This window comes from Engraulis encrasicolus, chromosome 19, assembly GCF_034702125.1.
Source record: "Engraulis encrasicolus isolate BLACKSEA-1 chromosome 19, IST_EnEncr_1.0, whole genome shotgun sequence".
In the NCBI taxonomy this organism is placed as follows: Eukaryota; Metazoa; Chordata; class Actinopteri; order Clupeiformes; family Engraulidae; genus Engraulis; species Engraulis encrasicolus.
Genome location: NC_085875.1, coordinates 4,837,378 through 4,857,515, shown reverse-complemented (window position 1 = coordinate 4,857,515; position 20,138 = coordinate 4,837,378). Strand labels below are relative to the sequence as shown.

The window sequence follows — 20,138 nt, the reverse complement described above, 5'->3', positions numbered from 1 at the left end:
TTAGTTTTCAGGATGGGATTGTTACTTTTTTACTTGTTACTTTTCACTTATTAATTTCTTTCCTGCTCCTCTGACTTCCTTTTTTGACCAAATAGTCTACTTGGACCTACCTCAAGTTGAAACCCATGCACATATGTGGTTTTTGTATGGGATTTAGAGGGGTACAGGTCTTTTCGTCGAATGGATTCTTGAGAGGGGACCATTCGAACAAAACGTTGGACCATTAGTATCGCAAAACCCTACGAAAGGTCCTTAAAATTGAACTAAAGATCCTTAGGTTTCAACTAAAGGTCCCTTCAGTCTGCCTATATTAGAAATGTAAATCAGCTTTTTTAATGCGGGTTTTCTTAGAATCAGCTTTTTTAATGCTCATTTTAACGGTTTTGTCTATTTAAATATGTTCATTTTAACGGTTTTGTCTAGCCTATTTAAATAGGCCTAAATCAGCTGTTAAGTTTTGTTTTTTTGTTGATTTAAACATGTAAATCTATAAATAAAATGTACTTACTCGTTTTTACTGGTATGTTGTTGTTGTTTTTACGATTACGTCGTTACATTTTTTGACAATTTAGCCTACGTTTACGCCCTTACATTTTTTGACAACAAAGTTCGGCATGAACCAGAACACTAGGCTTATATAACAGTGTTGAAAACATTACAGAACCCATGCACCTGTGTTAAGTCCATGGCTACAGTAAAGAGAGAGAGAGAGAGAAGTTAAATCGTTACATTAACACTGCATAGGAGCGCTCTCTCTCTCTCTCTCTCTCTCTCTCTCTCTCTCTCTCTATCACTCTCTCTCGCTCTCTCTGCCCGGCGAGGCAATGTTCTTGGGCGGTAACTTTTTAGATGCGAAGCACCAGCAACAAGAGAATGCTGTCTGCCGACACTTTGATGTTTCTGATTCTGAATGACAACAAAGTTCGCGCATGAGCCAGAGCACTATGCATATAACAGTGTTGAAAACATTACAGAACCCATGCACCTGTGTTAAGTCCATGGCTACAGTAAAGAGAGAGAGAGAGAAGTTAAATCGTTACATTAACACTGCATAGGACCGCTCTCTCTCTCTCTCTCTCTCTCTCTCTCTCTCTCTCTCTCTCTCTCTCTCTGTCTCTCTCTGCCCGGCGAGGCAATGTTCTTGGGCTATAGTTTTATTAATTGAATAAGCTGGTAGCTGCCTATTTTGTTTCATAGCCTGTCTTTTATTGTTGGAAATCGTCCATCGATCCAGTCAGGCTGCCTATTTTATATCCTATTATTCCCGTGTGTCCTAGGCCTATTTCTTTTGTTCGAAGTCTAAATATGTGGTAAAACTGATTTACCCGCGATTCATATAGGCCTAATAATGGCACAAACTGAATGACAATAAATAGTTTGCGCATGAGGCAGAAAAAATAACAGTGTCGGAAAACATTATAGAACCCCTGCACCCGTGTTAAGTCCATGGCTACAGTAAAACAAAAACAAAAACACTAAGAGCAAGAGAGAGAGAGAGAGAAGTGAAATCGCTATATTAACACTGCATAGGAGCGCGTTCTCTCTCTCTCTCTCTCTCTAGTAATGTATCTAGTATCTAGTAATCTAGTATGTAAATCAACTGTTTTTTTTGCTGTTTTCAGATGTGCTTCATAAATAAAATGTACTTAGGCCTACTCATTTTAACTGGTATGTTGTCGGTTTTTTACGTTTATGCCGTTACATTTTTTGACAATTATCTAGGTTACTTTCTACTCCTTACATTTCTGGAACAATATTTGAGAAGCTTTTTTTTCACTTTTACGCCGTTACTTTACTCCGTTACATTTTTTGACAAATATCTGTAGGCCTATGTTACTTTCTACTCCTTACATTTCTGGAACAGTATTTGAGTAGCCCCAGCTGCGGGCAGAGAGGCGGGACCAAGCACAGCCTTGTCGCTTTGAATCAGGGCAGCGTGCGTCTACTGAGCACATTTGGTTGTCATGCAGCGAGTTTTCTGACTTTCCGGTAACTTTTTAGATGAACGCTTCTAGCTACCGTCTTCTGTAGGTCTGGAATATACCTACGTGTGGAGTAGGCCTAGAGGTGCGCGGTGGATGTATTATTTCATCCGCAACCGCTTCTTAGAATTTCTAATCCACCTGCTATCCACCCGCCCTAATGTTTTTTCTCCAATTTCCAAAACCGAATCCACCCGCCATCCGCCTATTAGTTTTTAGTATTTAAGATGCCTGAGGCACATAGTCGATCGTCTTTTTCAAGCAGTGCAGGTCATTTACATCTTGCCAGCCTATGTTTTAAAAAAATCTCTAACTTACAGCGATTCCCAAGTTGTCTCCACCCATCGCACAACGTGAAAGTTGAAACGTGCGGATGCTTTAATGCAGCCTAAAATTGTAGCAGTTTAAATACCTCCAGTCCAAGCAGCACAATCGAAACTATTGGCTATCTAGCTTACTAGTGTGGCTGGTATCCAATAAGACGATTCAAGTGACAGTAGAGTCTTGCAAAGAGTGCAGAGAATTACGTCGCGCGCGCGTGTGTGTGTGAGCGAGAGAGGGAGCGATTCCAAACTTGTCTCCATCCATCGCACAACGTGAAAGCTAACGTGTATGCTTTAATGCAGCCTAAATTGTACCAGTTTTGCCTCCTCTCCAAGCACCTTTTTAAGTGGTGGCAACCATGCATGTTTTCTGTGGAAAACATCAGGTCCTCATGGCGACGCCAGGCTTGCTGAAAACGGCGACAAACACATTCAGAATACACATTTCTTAATGGGAAGTTGTTGAGAACAAAGTGTTCGCTAATGGGCATGAAGTCTTGTCATGCAAATGACCTGCCGTGTTCAGTGGAAGTCATCCCCCTTCCCGCATAGACAAGGCAACCCTTTCAACAGGGCCACGCAGAGTGGACAGTGGAATGCTGCTTGAAATAAGTCGATAATGAATAAAATATTACGCGCAACGTCTACAAGAAAAGTAATGGCTATTATTACCGTTGCGCGTAAAGATGAGGAAGGGATGGATAGATGGATGGATGCTGTCCTATGGAAGGGGCCGTCAAACAGTCTACATGACATCTTCATTAAAGTCGTTAAATAAGTATCCATAGCCTACTGTGTTTGACGGCCCCATCTTCTTGCAAATATTTACGCGCAACGGTCATAATGGCGTCTCGCACTACACATGCTCGGATGATGCCAGAGGCGAATAGCAAACAGCCAAATTAAGGCATATTCGACATAGACTACCACGACAAGTTACCGTTTGGGTCGCAGTTGGATGTTTATTCAGTAGAATTATGCGCGTAATATCAGCTCCATCCACCAAATGCAGCACAATCCCCGTTACTTTCACGTGAGGTTCAAATGGACATTACTCGACAAAAATGCAAGTCTGGGTACCAACAACTGAAGTAGGCTACAACATAGAATATGTACCACATATAGGGGATTACCACCCATATTTGGTGCAATTTGAGGACAAATTTCAATAGGCCAACTGCGAATTTCAATCACTTATTTCCCAGGATTCCCGGGATACGGTTTGTCTTTTCCTGGGATTTGATTAATTTTCATTTTCAGTCCTTTATGTGCGTTATGCCCAGCTTTTATTGAATACAGCGCAGGTTTTGAAGTTCACCAAACGAGCATCAACTTTGTGCAAGTCATTAAAACTCTTTTTTTTACCAGCACTGACCTGTACACTGTTTCATTTATTAACTAATTGCACTTTCTGCCTTCTCGTTTCACATGTGATAAATCCACTTAGTATGCTTTATCTAATTAGCCATGGATGCAGGATCATTCACTGGACTGGACACTATTGTAAGAGGTGAAATTTAGACCACGATTCAGGAACGACAGACAACGGGAGTAAAGGTTATGGTAGTTTTATTTTTACAATTTCATAAAATACAATTAGGAGGGAAAACCACCACAATATCCATGCAACCAGCAGCGTCTGTAAACTGCTATCGTCTTTGAATAAATGAATAAATAATCACAATCTGGAGACACTCGGACGATAGTAGCCTACAAAAGTTAAGTTAAGTTAAGTTACACACTCAGCCACTGCTGCCGGACGTTGGCTCGTCAATTACTTAATCAACTATAACACGCGCAATAGCCTACCCAAATGCAACTTACACACAGTTCCCAAAGCGACCGGCCGCGCGCAATGGATACCTACAGCAGCCCTGCCCCACCCCAGCGTGTAGCGCACAAGTCTACACTATTGTCCGAATGTTGTTATTTCAAGAAAGCAAACTGTCACTGTCCGCCGGCCGCTGTCGTGACATATTTTATTAACACTAGTATGTGAGTAACAAGTGAGGAGTAGAGTAGCCTACTCTTTAGGCTAGCGTTGCCTCCTCCAGCCAACCATCCGGCTCAAAGTGTTCAGCCTGTAGCAGGATCGATAGATAGCTAATGATGGTCAGGGCGCACATCAGTGGTTGTCTATGCTTTTTTCTGGAATACTGTCGCAGATCAGATAGAAATGATCCTGTTATGAACCCGAGTTTAGTAGATATCGCGCAGTGAACGAGGCAGCCTGCAAACAGTTTGAAGCGCAATGTGGCTGTAACAAGTTAGAAAGTAGCCAAACTCTGTTGCTTGTTAACCTTTTTAAATTATGCGCGTAATGGTGGGGTGGCGTCCGCGCCAATGTCATATCCTGAGCGTATTGCTCGGTGCGTAATTCCAAGAGCAGTATGAAAAGGAAGAAAAGGAAGATGATGGGCTGACCGAAACGCTTGTCCCCTGTCTGTCGGTTTTATTTACTTTTTTCGGCTTTGTTTAATACAGTTTTTGATTCTGCATTCAGCTCCAGTGTGCTACTCCTTTCTTTCTTTTTAAATTATGAGCGTTCCACGAACTATCTTTCTTTGCGCACGCTATAAAATGGCAATAAACATGTTACTATAAACTACTGGTTTACTATGTATGCTTTCTAATGTTGGTAAAGGTGGCATAAGCGGGATAATGTATTGTCCACACGTGACTACGGAAAATATATTTCCTTCGAAGCGGAATAACAGCACTCCGCCTTCGGCATTGGGGGTGTTATTCGCCCCGTAGGAAAATATTTGTAGTCTAGGTGTAGTCTACTTTTTTGAAGTGGATATACTGTATATTGTCGCATTTTTTGAAGTGGGTATACTGTATATATTTATGCCATTCTAAATAATGGATCAATCAATTTTAAGTTGGTATACTGAATCCCCTAAAATTTAGAGTATACTCCGTATACCAGTAACGTGCGCTGGGATTTATGGCTGGTGAGGCAACTTTTTCAATATCAGATTTTCAAATAAATAATTGCCAAATAGGCCTACCGACAAGTTCCATATGTCATAGCAGCTTTCTTAACATAAGGTAGGCCTACATATTTTGACATAAGCTTACTGCATTTCCGCAGAGAAAATGCTATTAGATCTCTCTCTCACACACACACACACACACACACACACACACACACACACACACACACACACACACACAGGATTCAAACAGTGGTCTCACATATACCACACAGCACCAATGTGGACAGCAGAGCAGAGGAGAGGAGAGTAGTGGAGAGGAGAGGAGAGAAGAGGAGAGGAGAGAAGGGGGGGGGAGAGGAGAGGAGGAGAGAAGAGGAGAGAGGAGATGAGAGAGGAGGAGAGGGGAGAAGAGAGAGGAGAAAGGAGGATGAGTGGAGAGGAGGAGGGGAGGAGCTCAAGGAGAGGATAGGAGAGGGAGAGGAGAAGAGAGAAGAGGAGAGGAGATGGGAAAAGAGAGGAGAGGGGGAGAGGAAAGGAGAGAAGAGAGGAGAGGGGGAGAGGAGAGGAGAGGAGAGGAGAGGAGAGGAGAGGAGAGGAGAGGAGAGGAGAGGAGAGAAGAGAGGAGAGGAGAGGAGAGAAGGAGGGGAGAAGAGGAGGGTAGGTGAGGGGAGAGTAGTGGAGAGTGTAAGCTTCTTCACAGCCCACTGCTCTCACACACACACACACACAGGATTCAAACAGTGATCTCACATAAACCACACAGCAGCAGCAATGTAGACTGAGCATCACGGCGGATGCTCAAGACACACAGGATTCAAAACATGGTGTCATATAGACCACTGAGCACCACGGCGAACAAACCGGTGTGATAGCTTTCGTGATACGAACTGGATTCTCGTGCAAATGTAGGCCTACATCTACTTGTACGAGGCTACGGCAAGCGATGTGGAACAAAGGTGTGGCAGGAAGCGAATGTCAAAGTAAACAGATATTACACACGCTTCGATATGGTCACCAAATATTTTGGGACTGTCATTTCTGTTATGCCTACACCTTGGAATTAAATCTTGTAGTCTTGTAGTTACACGGGTATATTTGATTTACCTCAACGGTACCCTGTACTCAACTTTACAAACAGTTACCGGGCACATGAGAATCCGGTGCCCATAACAAAAGCTACCACACTGGACAAGAATCACGGCGGATTCTCTCCCTCCCCACGGGTCTCACAAACACAGGCTTCACACACATAGGAAATTGGTCCTACCTGAACTCGTGCATCAGGTCCATGCGCCGCTCTTTTCCTTCACTTTAGCGTTGTGCATGCTAACGTTACTTTAGCCGGTGCTGTTCATCCAAAGCCCCAAACGTCGCCCCAAACGTCCAAAGCAATTTGGCATTGAATATGAGTAGCCGCGAGGATTTGTGTTTCGTGAGGCTCCTTAGTCCTTAGTAAATTGTTAAGTCGTAAAATCCCATGCGAATGGTCTTCCACACATTCTCGCCGGTTGCAAACAAGACACAGGGGAAACAACAATATTTTCTGCTGAAATGATCGGGTAGTTATTCTGACCGGTCACCTGAGTAGAAAACCCTTCAGCTCTGTCGGTCCTCCATTCTTTATCACATATTTTCCCCTTGGAAATCCAACTTTGAGAATGCTCTTAGTTTCGTTATGAAATCCACTTGTAGCAGTCAACGTGAACAAGCTAGCCAACAACACCGACTGACTGTACTGTGAACTTCAGATTCGCTATGACGTAACTGTCCAGCAAGACTCAACACCAGAAGGAGTCTGCGGCCAGGCTACTGCTCGCCTCACCATTGTATATTTCAGTGGGCGTTATGCCAAAGCGTCCAGAGTAAAGAAATGATAATCACACGTAGAAAATATTTAAAAAATATCAGGAAATGAGGGCACACCATACATACTTCTATTAAGTGTATAAAAACGTTTAATACAATATTACCAGGTTGCATTCACAGAACGAGCAACATGGCGCATGCGCGCAACTTTGTTAACGAGGGATTGCGCAATCCGGGGTGAGGCCAGTTCAGAGTTGCCCCAAATTCAGCGTATTCGGAGCAATTTGACATGAAATGGGCAAATATTACGATTTTGGCCACGGAAATGATTGAAAATGAGTGAAACTGTTTAAATACTGCTCAAATGGTAGTTATGGTGCAGATGCTCGAAAACAATAGCTGTTATTGTTACTATTATTCACATTAACTGCATCTCATCATTCTCTCTGGAGCTGGTGAGGCCGTGCCTCCCCTGCCGTATTGGAGTGCACGTGCCTGCCGTATACCTAGTTTAGTTTAGTTTATTTAGTTTAGTTCAACAGGGACCATGCACAATACACATTGATTACAGAAGTAAAAAGATGGCTTGTGCCAGATTATAGCTATATAGCTAATTTCCATCTGCAGTCCCTGGACAGGTAAAACAAATATTAAAATACAATAACATAGACAAGATATAAACAAGTAAGCACATCCATAGGCCATAGGTCAAACACACACACACACACACACACACACACACACACACACACACACACACACACACACACACACACACACACACACACACACACACACACACACACACACACACACACACACACACACACACACTAAAATGGCATACAGTGTGAGTCATATTTTAAAAACATATGATTAATGTTGACAAGACTGGTTGGTTAATATCCATTTTTTCACACCCCTTGAGAAGGCCTGATAATCAATAATACTTTTTAGGTTACTGGGTAGACTATTCCATGTTTTGGTTGCCCTGAAGGAGAAGGCTGACTGAGCAAAAGCAGTTCGTCGGATTGGGAGACTACAATCACCCCTAATGGTGGATCTTGACGTTCTGCTCATCAATTCAGAGCAGGGTTGAACAAATGTTCTTAGGGGTGGGGGTGCTGCATTGTGAATAATTTTATGGATTAGCCGCAGATCAGAAAATTGTATGATGTTTTCAAGGCTGAGCATATTATACTTGCTCAGTATAGGACAATGGTGGTACTGAAAAGATCTTCTATCTAGGACCTTCAGGGCCTGCTTGTATAGTGAATCAATGGATTTTAAGACAGTCTTGTTGGCCTGGGACCAGCTTGATAAACAATAATGCAGGTGGGACATGATCATAGCATTGACATAAGTCACAGCAGCATTAATACTCAGAGAGTTACGGATATGTCTAAAATTTGATATGCTATACTTTACAGTATTACCCAGCTTTTTAATGTGTTACCTGCGTTCTACCACTGCGTGTGGACAATACATTATCCCTTACCTTTAAAGCTGTTGTAGGCCTACATTTTTAAAAAAAATCGTCGATATTGTAGCGGTGCAACCGACTTTAGTTTTAAGTTATGAGATGGGTGCCAGTCAGGCAGCAATAAGACTGCCGTTACCTTTCCAAAAATGAATACAAATCAGTGACCAACACATTAGAAATAACTCAGATCATCACAACGAATATCTTGTCTTATTTTTAGTAGTGCACTTTTGCAAAACCCTTGTTTGCAGACTTGTGCGCTTGTTCTCAATTTGGAACAGCTCACATCACTATTTCATACTGTATTTATGATTTTTTAAAAAAGAGCTTGCATTGACACGCTGTTTTCATTTCGCATTTCTTTCAAGTTCATTTGGCATGCTTTATGGAATTAAGCATGGTGGACCATTCATAAGACTTCATTCTAAGATATCTGTTTTTATAACGAATATAGGCCTAGATGCATACAGTAGAACAAATAACGTAACAGTGATGCGTTAATCCAGGACCAGTTTGACGTCTTAGGACAATTGTAAATGGCAGCTTTTGATTCTGCATTCAGCTCCAGTGTGCGACTCCTTTCTTTCTTTTTATATCTTTTTATATCTTTCTTTTCTATCTTTCTTTGCGCACGCTATAAAATGGCAATAAACCTGTTACTATAAACTACTGGTTAACTGTGTATTCTATGCTTTCTAATGTTGGTAAAGGCGGGATAAGCGGGATAATGTATTGTCCACATGACTAGGAAATATATTTCCTTCGGAGCGGAATAACAGCTCTCTGCCTTCGGCATCGGGGGTCTTATTCGTCCCGTATAGGCAATATTTTCTTATAGTCATGTGGGACAATACATTATCCCTTACCTTTAAATTACTGTTGTAAGCCTACATTTTAAAACATTTCGTCGGTATTGTAGCGGCGGTGCAACCGACTGTTTTAAGTTATGACATGGGCGCCAGCTAGGCAACAATAAGACTGCCTTTACCTTTCCAAAAATGAATACAAATCAGTAACCAACACATTAGAAATAACTCAGATATATATATAGACAGATGTAGTGCACAGGGGGTAACGCTGCTATCTCACTCCGGAGGAGGCAGAGGCAGTCCGCTACGATATAGTATATTTATAAAATAGGCTATGAAATGGCCTAATGATAAAAAACTGAACTAAAATGAAAAATTAATTTTAAAAAAATAGAGACGCACGCACGCACTTTCTACACGGTTCGATTTTTGTTTTCATTGCATTGTGGTGGTAGGCACACAAGTTTGATAAAATATAAAAATAATAGGCTAATAAAATAGGCAGACTAAACTAAACATCTGCCCAGTTAAACGAAAGGTCTGCATGGGTTGAACGTAACGTCCTTAGGTCTTCGACGAAAAATCCTCAGGTACTGCACGAAACGCCCCATGCCTTCTACTAATGGTCCAACGTTTTGTTCGAATGGTCCCCTCTCAACAATTCATTACACGAATCGTCTCGAATTCGGATTAGAGTAGTATCGGTATTGGCAGATATGCAAATTTAGATATTGGGATCGGATCGGAGGTGAAAAAATGTGCATTGGTGCATCACTACCTGTAGGCCTACATGGTGATGGAGTGCATGCTGGGTCTGTCTGTCTGTCTGTCTGTCTGTCTGTCTGTCTGTCTGTCTGTCTGTCTAACTTGCACTATCCGTGTCCTCAGCTGTGCTGTGCGTTCCAAGACAGTACGAGACTGTACATGGTCATGGAGTACATGCCCGGTGGCGACCTGGTCAACCTGACCAGCACGTACGACGTGCCCGAGAAGTGGGCGCGCTTCTACACGGCCGAGGTGGTGCTGGCCCTGGACGCCATCCACTCCATGGGCTTCATCCACCGCGACGTCAAGCCCGACAACATGCTGCTCGACCGACTCGGCCACCTCAAGCTGGCCGACTTCGGCACATGCATGAAGATGGACCAGGTGAGGGGGATGAGGGATTTGGGAGTGTGCGTGTGCGTGCATGCGTGAGACACTTCAAACTGTTTGACTTTGGAAAATACACGAAGATGGTAGCCAGTCTATATCTCCCTCCAGGTTATGTCTTGGTCAAGTGTTCTGGAAGGACATTATTTTCGTTGCCAGCCAATCAGAAAATGGGGGAGAGATGAGAGAGGGGGGCCTCACATTTCAAACTTCAATGCAGTGCACCCCTGCGACCAGTATTCTTTTGTCAGAGTCACTACATTAGCGATTGGATGACACCAGACGAATATTTGTGAACTTCAATAGAGACCACAACTCCCACCAGTTTTTCATTTTTAATTCAGCAGTTCCAGGTAGGGCTGCACGATATATCGAAAATGTATCGATATTGCAATATCACAGTTTGTGATACACGTATCGCAAAAGTTGGTTATATCGTGATACCTACTTTTTCATTTTTAATAACAGCGAATTTGGTGAAAAGGTAAAAAAAAGGTATTAAAAAGGTTGACATTTTAAGTTGATGCTGTATATTAGCCATGTTTTTTCCGAATAAAAATAATGTTGGAAATAAAACATTGCTCTCAGTTGTTTCATACATGATAAAGTGTAGAATGGCAAGTTGAGAGGGGAAAATATATGTATATATTAGATATCGCAAGTGATATCGATATCGCGACATACAGTCATGTTATCATGTATCGCATATTTTTCTAATATCGTGCAGCCCTAGTTCCAGGCCCTCTGTCCAAAGAAACTAAGTATGAGGGTACGGTAAGAGCAGCCTATTAACCCTTTGAGGAGTAAGGAATTTCTAGAGGTTCTTCTAGAATTTTACTGGAACACTCTACAGCTCCTATAGACGTCTGTGTTAAAAATCTCGCAAAGACATTATGACATCATAATGAGAACTCAAAATTTGGGCAGAATTCTAATCACATATTTGTGATGGTACTCCTGGGACAGTTTGGTCAATTTCAACATGCAGTTGTATTGCTCACGCTACCCTTGACTTGTCAGTACCTGGTGATGCCACATTTTTCGGCTCAGCCCTTTCCGAGATATGAGCAATTCTAATGGGGGCAGCGTTTGTTTACATTTTTTAAAAATGAAACATAGGCCAACTCCAAATATTTTCCCAAAAGGTACTGCTGTTTGCTAGTTGTCTGCTGATGTTTTATAACCTTTTGGATGTTTTTGGGAATAAATAAAAATGTTTTTTTGAAATGTAAACAAAGAGCGGCCCCCATTACAATGACCAGGATCTCGGAAACGGCTGAAGAAGAAGAAAAAAAAATCTCAGGCACTGACAAGTCCAGGGTAGTGTGAGCATTACAACTGCATGTTGAAATTGACCAAACTGTCCCTTTAAGATGGACTTCTTAGGGCAATATCTCCCATGGATTGTATGAGTCCATTAGTGCGGTGCACCACAGTATAACCCATTACCAGCCACTTTCTTACACATACATGCATGCTTCTTAGCACTATTTGGCTGCTGGATCAGGAAAATATCCATTGTGTGTGTGGGGGTGTGTTTGGTTGGTATTATAAGTAATAGAGCAGAGACCGCTCATTCTCTGTGAGTGTGTGTGCGAGCCTGTGTGTGAGCGAGCCTGTGTGTGTGTGTGAGCGAGCCTGTGTGTGTGTGTGTGTGTGTGTGTGAGCGAGCCTGTGTGAGTGTGTTAGATGAGGCTTGTGTTTGTTTTGCGATCCATGTTCCCGTCTCTCCATGATTTGCGGTGTTGTTGTTTACTGCTCTGTAAATACTGTAGCGTTGACTTTATGAATTGGTGCATTAGTCAGACGCTAGCTTAGTGTTTCTCAACGGGGGCGGTACAGTCCTCCGGGGGCATTGGAGACCACTAGGGGGGCGTTGAGAAGGATACAGATGAGAGGGGTCGGTGCTTAGTTGCCTTTGGGGGGCATTAGTCCAATTAATTTTTAGTACTAAGGGGGCATTATCAGTTGTATGATTATGTCACGGTTGGGAGGCTTGTGATGAGGCCAGGGGGGTGTCTTTTCAAAAAAGGTTGAGAACCACTGCTCTAGCTGAATGTTTAGAAGCTTTTTAAACTATCACACATGTTTTGACTCATCTGTATGACACAGTATGGGACAGACAGACATATATTTTCTCTCTGTTTCTCTCTCTGCTTCTCTCTCTGTCTCTCTGTTTCTATCTCTATCGCTCTCTCTCACTCCCTCTCTGTCTCTCTCCTCTCTTTCTCTGTTCGTGTGTGGTAGTTTGTTTACTTAAGTAGGTGTATGTGTAAAGAGGTAAGAATGATCCTGCCAGTTAGTCATAGGGCACAGGCCTGCCTGTTTTTTTGTAAGGGTTGGCCCTGGCCTGGCCTGGCTTTGTTTGTGAACACTGTCGACCAGTAAAGCCTACCACAGCTAAACATAGTTTCAAAAGAGTGAGTGGGCTTATGTGTGGGGGCACATTCGTGTGTACAGTGTGTGTGCATGTGCGCGTGTGCGTGTGTGTTTACATCTTGGTGTGTTCATGTGTTGGTGTGTGCTTACATCTTGGTGTGTTCATGTGTTGGTGTGTGCACATCTTTGTTTGTCTGTGTGTGTATAACATCTTTGTTTGCCTCTGTGTGTATAACATTTGTGTGTGTGTGTGTGTGTGTGTGTAACATCTTTGTGTGTCGGTGTGTGTGTGTAACATCTTTGTGTGTTAGTATATATGTGTGCACATATCTGAGTGAATAAGATGAGGAATGGGCAGATGAGGGGGCATGTCTTGCAGTCCCTGTTGCGTGAAGTATGTGCGGTGGAGTTAGTCAGTCAGGCTATGATTCATCTCTACTGTGTGTGAGAGAGAGAGAGAGAGAACACCAGTACACACAGAGAGAGAGAGTGAGAGAGAGAGAGAACACCAGTACAGAGAGAGAGAGAGAGAGAGTGAGAGAGAGAGAGAACACCAGTACACTCAGAGAGAGTGTGTGAGAGAGAGAGAACACCAGTACACTCAGAGAGAGAGAGAGAGTGAGAGAGAGAGAGAACACCAGTACATTCAGAGAGAGAGAGAGTGAGAGAGAGAGAGAGAGAGAGAGAGAGAGAGAGAGAGAGAGAGAGAGAGAGAGAGCTCAAAGAGAGAGAGAGAGGTAGAGGTGTAGAGGTAGAGGTGTAGAGGTAGAGGTGTAGAGAGAGAGGTAGAGAGAGGTCAGAGATAGAGCTCACCCACCCTTCACCACCCACCATAACCAACACCAGTACACTCAGACAGACAGACAGACAGACAGACAGACAGACAGACAGACAGACAGACAGACAGACAGACAGACAGGGAGAGAGACAGACAGACAGACAGACAGACAGACAGACAGGGGGAGAGACAGACGGGGAGAGACAGACAGACAGACAGGGGGAGAGACGGGGAGAGACAGGGGGAGAGACAGACAGACAGACAGACAGACAGGGGGAGAGACAGACGGGGAGAGACAGGCAGACAGACAGACGGGGAGAGACAGACGGGGAGAGACAGACAGACAGACAGGGGGACAGGGGGACAGACAGACAGGGGGAGAGACAGACAGACAGACAGACAGACAGACAGACAGACAGACAGACAGACAGACAGACAGACAGACAGGGAGAGAGACAGACGGGGAGAGACAGACGGGGAGAGACAGACGGGGAGAGACAGACGGGGAGAGACAGACAGACAGACAGACAGGGGGAGAGACAGACGGGGAGAGACAGGCAGACAGACAGACGGGGAGAGACAGACGGGGAGAGACAGGCAGACAGACAGACGGGGAGAGACAGACGGGGAGAGACAGACAGGGGGAGAGACAGACAGACAGGGGGAGAGACAGACAGACAGACAGGGGGAGAGACAGACAGACAGACAGACAGGGGGAGAGACAGACAGGGGGAGAGACAGACGGGGAGAGACAGACAGACAGACAGGGGGAGAGACAGACAGACAGACAGACAGACAGGGGGAGAGACAGACAGAGAGACAGACAGAGAGACAGACAGGGGGAGAGACAGGGGGAGAGACAGACAGACAGACAGGGGGACAGACAGACGGGGACAGACAGACAGACAGGGGGACAGACAGACAGACAGGGGGACAGACAAACAGACAGACAGACAGGGGACAGGCGGACAGACAGACAGACGGACGGACAGACAGGGGGAGAGACAGACAGACAGGGGGAGAGACAGACGGGGAGAGACAGAGAGAGAGACAGACAGACAGACAGACAGGGGGAGAGACAGACAGACAGACAGGGGGAGAGACAGACAGACAGACAGACAGGGGGAGAGACAGACAGACAGACAGACAGGGGGACAGGGGGACAGACAGACAGGGGGAGAGACAGACAGACAGACAGACAGACAGACAGACAGACAGACAGGGGGAGAGACAGACGGGGAGAGACAGGCAGACAGACAGACGGGGAGAGACAGACGGGGAGAGACAGGCAGACAGACAGACGGGGAGAGACAGGCAGACAGACAGACGGGGAGAGACAGACGGGGAGAGACAGACAGGGGGAGAGACAGATGGGGAGAGACAGACAGACAGGCAGACAGACAGGGGGATAGACAGACATACAGACAGACAGACGGGGAGAGACAGACGGGGAGAGACAGACAGGGGGAGAGACAGATGGGGAGAGACAGACAGACAGGCAGACAGACAGGGGGAGAGACAGACGGGGAGAGACAGAGGGAGATGCAACACACCCGCACTCTCTCTCCACCCACCATGACCAGCTCCTCACGACTGCTGCTGTGCTGTGTTGTGCACCGTGTTCACATGTCTTGAGGACAGCTTGACACCGAGAACGCTTTTCATTTTTTGCCACATGGCGCAATCAACATTTTTTTCACCAAGAGAGTAAGGGAATGTAGACTTGTATACATTTAACATGCACCTGAAATAGTATTTTTGAAACATTTGTTGAAGTTTTCTTGCACCCAGATTGTAAATTGTCGTGTTTAATGAGGCCATCAGTGACCTGCTGGATCCAGACTTTGGGTTACTCCTCTCCCCCCCCCCTCCCTCTCCCTCCCTTCCTGACCTCTTGTTCTGTTCACGCATCCTCATCCCTCCTCCAAAACCTCCACCACCCTCCACCCCCCGTCAGAAGTACAGGGCATACTGCAGGCATTCATGTTTTTTCTCTCTAGTTCATTCCTCTATGCTGAAGTCATCAGTGACGGTGTGCATCTTGTGCTGACGTTACACTCCTGTGATTAAGAACAGTCTTGCAATGTCCAGGAAGGAGCATGAATGTCACCAGTGCATGTGTGCTGTGTGTGTTGTTTTTTTTCCCCCTTGTCCATAATGGGTGAAAGCTACCCATATATGGCGATATCGTGCATTTTGTGTTTTTATCGCCATCTAGTGAATACCCGTGCTGCGGCAGGCAACTGTTAGATTATTGTTTGGTTGTCACAGAGCCAACAATCTGCTGTGGTCCCTAATGGTACTAGGATTTTTTTTTCGTGAATGTCTCCAAGAATTCATTTAAACTCCTGTCACTGGCTGACTGTCCAGTGAAAATAGGAGACAGGCCGGGAGGCAGGCAGGCAGGCAGGCAGGCAGGGGCTGAGTTTGATATGAGTGCTGGAAACCGTGTTTGGAACATTTGTTCTCCACGGTCCAGCAAGAAGCAGTGTGGAAGTCCAGCGTCTAATTAAATTGTGTCTATTAAATTATAGCCTGTTACACCGGCCATGATGTCTTGGCTATGGACTGTAGCAGTGATATAAATAGACAACGCTGAACTGCCGTTTCAGTCGTCATATCAAAATCTTATGATTTGTAATTTGATTAGATTACCCTTTCTGTGGAGCACTATTCAAGCCTCTTGTCTCGTTTTTTTCCCCCTCCAAAGTTGATGTGTGCTTCAGTGAAAGGATTGTTTTTGGCTTCGGCCACTCTCTCCTCAGTCCACCACGATCAGTTGATTCATGAAGCATCTTTTCCCTGATTGGTTGATTCTTAAGATATCTTTTCTCTTACTGGTTAATTCACAAGATATCTTTTCTCTGATTAGTTCATTCCGAAAACATATTTTCCCTGATTGGTTGATTCATGATATGTCCTGTCACTGATTGGTTCTCCACAGACGGGCATGGTGCATTGTGACACGGCGGTGGGCACGCCAGACTACATCTCTCCCGAGGTGCTCAAGTCGCAGGGTGGTGATGGTTACTATGGCCGCGAATGTGACTGGTGGTCAGTGGGCGTCTTCATCTATGAGCTGCTGGTCGGTGAGTCATCACACACATACATGGGCACACACACACACACACACACACACACACACACACACACACACACACACACACACTCACACTCACACTCACACTCACACTCACACTCGCACGCATACAGACTACACACAAACACTTGCCACTGTGTGTACACCATGCCGTGTCAGTGAGTGTCTTCATCGATGAGTTAATGGTTGGTGAGTGGCAATACACACACACACACACATACACTTGACAGGATGTGCTCCAATCATGGGAACTGAGTCCTTGAGACTTAAGAGGAAGTCTCTGATGAAGATGATGATGATTTTGTTGCAACACGTTAGCCCCTAGATGTAAAGGCTGTTGAATTTAAATGTACTCAAGTGTGTGCCTTGATCACTCTTAAGGAAGACAAGACAACTGTGTTTAGTGTAATCTGATTTGAAATGGCCGTATCCTTGACCCCAAAGAGCACCCTGCTTCTGTGAAGCGCCACTCCTGACCTACAACTCGCTTTGCACTTCAGTTTTGGAACTTCAGAGGAAGTGTTACAGTTCACTGTTCCTCCTCCTCAGGTGAAACTCCGTTCTACGCGGACTCGCTGGTGGGCACATACAGCAAGATCATGGACCACAAGAACTCCCTCAACTTCCCCGACGACGTGGAGATCTCCAAAGATGCCAAGAGTCTCATCTGCGCCTTCCTCACAGACCAGTAAGGGAGGGGAAGGGCTGGAGGGTGCTCACTGATCCAGTACATGTGCAGTGTTTATAGATTATCAATGCACCTCAACAGTTGTAAGTAGAAGAAGGTATGGTTGAGATGCAGGAGATGCAACAGCCAATAAACTATTGGGGATTTTCTTCTGCTGGGGGAGGGGTTGTTGGTCGCACACGTTTATTTTAAGGTGCAGGTGTTGAGACATTTTCAAGAAGGAAAGAAAAAGCACAACACTGTTTCTTTACAAATTAACCAATTAACCCATTGGCGCCTGAGCCAGTTTTTAGAAAAGGTCCCCAATGCCTGAGGGTTTTTTGAGAAAAGAAAAAAACGGTTGGAAACTCCTATGAAAAATTCAATATCTCAGCCTCTGGAATACATAGGGACATGGGACAAATTGCATTTAAAAGGTAAAATCCTCTGCTTTCAAGGGATTATGCTCATTCAGTATTAACACTAACACATATTCCTTAAAAAAAATCATATCTCATAATCAAATGATTGAAAAAAGTTTCATGTGCTTTCAGGATAATGTTTGATGCTGTTATTTATTATAGGCTATTAGGCTACTAGGCTATTGTTACTGTTAGGCTACAATAGCCAACTATAACTAAATCATAATAATCATTATTATAGGCCTAATAATTATTAGGCAGTCATTTCTGCCATAAATCGGGGGACATTTGTCTAATACAGCCACTTGCTCTCCCACCGGCGAGTATGGCCGTTTTATTCCTCCAAACGTTATGCAGAGACCGATGAGCAATTTCATCCTATTTTGAGACGGGGCTCCACTTTGAGCTGGATGTGTGACCGCGCGTCTATAATCCGCATGTCTACCGTTGTCTGCCTCACCAATAGGCACCAAATCCGAAAGATCCTGTGTGAAAATATTCTGAAATAGGCCTATATCTAAAGGACGTGCTTCCTCAGATATTGGCACCTTCGCCAATTGCCCCGAGTGTCGTAGTGAACTTTTGGTAACGTCGGGGGCGAAATCTAGCTAACTATGTATTTGGAAGCCACTCACCTACCTCCTCATGCGGCCGCGGCAAATCACACTCCTGCTCTCTATCTAAAGGGCCTTCAATCACATTTCCTTTCCTCGATTAAAATCTATTCATTACCTTTCAATTGAACATCACGTTCGCTGTAACAGTGTGTCTCGCGAACCACAGCCTTTTTTTACCTGTGTGAAATGGCTATAACCTACAACCCACGTCTGCAGAAGCAAGCATGGTTGATTTCATTTGACATTTTTGTCGACGAATCAAAGTTTTTTTTTGCCACATGATCTTTAAAAAATCGAGAACACCCACCTCTTTGAGTATTTGAACAAAATATTGTGCATTGCATCTTCCATGCGTCTTGAAAATATTGACAAATCAATAATGTTGCGTTTTGCAACAACCGGCGTCAGGGCCAATGTTGCGTAACGCAACAACCGGCGTCAATGGGTTAATTGGCTCCCATACACTCTTAGTCTTTATTTCTTGATATCACATTGAAATGAACATCTACCCACTATGTAAGGGATACACCATACAGTATACTGCTTCTCTCTCTGAACCATATCTCATCCTCAGGGAAGCACACTCTTTTTTCTGTATTATCCTAATAGGATGGAAACAAACAACCACTGGCTATGCACTGTAGGACAACCCATGCATTAGTTCTCTCTTTTTTCTCTCTTTCAAATAGTATATTGCCGTAATATAATATATGCTCCTCTGTCTAAACCGTATGTCTTCCTAAGGAAAAAGAGTCTGGGTAGGCATTATATTGTTTTTCGCACCAAATAGTTATAATTCAAATTCAAATTTCTTTATTAGAGGATTGTCTCTTGAGATGGGCATCTCGTTTTCGATAATGTATTGCTGCCGTGATCTCCTCCTTTGTCTAAAGTATGTCTTCCTCAGGGAAGTGCGTCTGGGTCGACATGGGGTCGAGGAGATCAAACGTCATTCCTTCTTCAAGAACGACCAGTGGACCTTTGACACCATACGGGACAGTGAGTAAACACCACCCCTATTTACCTAAGAAGTGTCTCGTTACAACCCACACGTGAACGATGAAAAGCTCTCCTTTGTCCAACTTGCATACAGGAGATATGCTTTATTTCAATGGGATTTCTATACTGCACACATACAGTAGGAAATGCCATCGGATGCACATTTTACTGTAGACCTAACAAAAACAAAGTGTGCTAATATATGCAGGCTTGCACTTATGAACGTATGCATACTTTGGAAGTGATACGCCTCTTATCTCTCGTTTTTCATTTTTCCTTTCATTCTCGTGTCTGTCCCCCTCAGTTTTTGTTTTTAAATATTTTTTTCTTTCATGTGTCTCCTAGCGGTGGCCCCTGTGGTGCCTGAGCTGAGCAGCGATATCGACACCAGCAACTTTGACGAGATTGAGGACGATAAGGGCGACTCGGAGACCTTCCCGATGCCCAAGGCCTTCGTGGGAAACCAGTTGCCATTCGTGGGCTTCACCTACTTCAAAGAAGACCAGTTAGTACTCGATTTTGTTTCACATTCTTTGTCTTAAGCGTTTTTTTAACCCTACTTCTGTCCTCTCCTCCTCTTCTTGCTGCTCACCCTCTCCCTTTCCTGCATGCTTTTGAACTTGCAGCTCACTTCTTGTTTTGGACTTAATTGAGTGTTGATGGACGTTGAGTGTCTTCA

At 44.2% G+C, this 20,138-nt stretch overlaps 1 protein-coding gene across 1 annotated transcript in view; it reads left to right on the top strand.

The window, feature by feature from the left end:
* The window catches only part of rock2a (rho-associated, coiled-coil containing protein kinase 2a), a 91,271-nt gene that overhangs the window by 44,509 nt on the left and 26,624 nt on the right, over window positions 1-20,138 (top strand). The window contains exons 5-9 of the mRNA XM_063183503.1: window positions 10,234-10,494; window positions 16,599-16,743; window positions 17,304-17,442; window positions 19,368-19,459; window positions 19,805-19,964. Of these exons, the coding sequence (XP_063039573.1) occupies window positions 10,234-10,494; window positions 16,599-16,743; window positions 17,304-17,442; window positions 19,368-19,459; window positions 19,805-19,964 (797 nt within the window). The remainder of the gene's footprint in view (window positions 1-10,233; window positions 10,495-16,598; window positions 16,744-17,303; window positions 17,443-19,367; window positions 19,460-19,804; window positions 19,965-20,138) is intronic.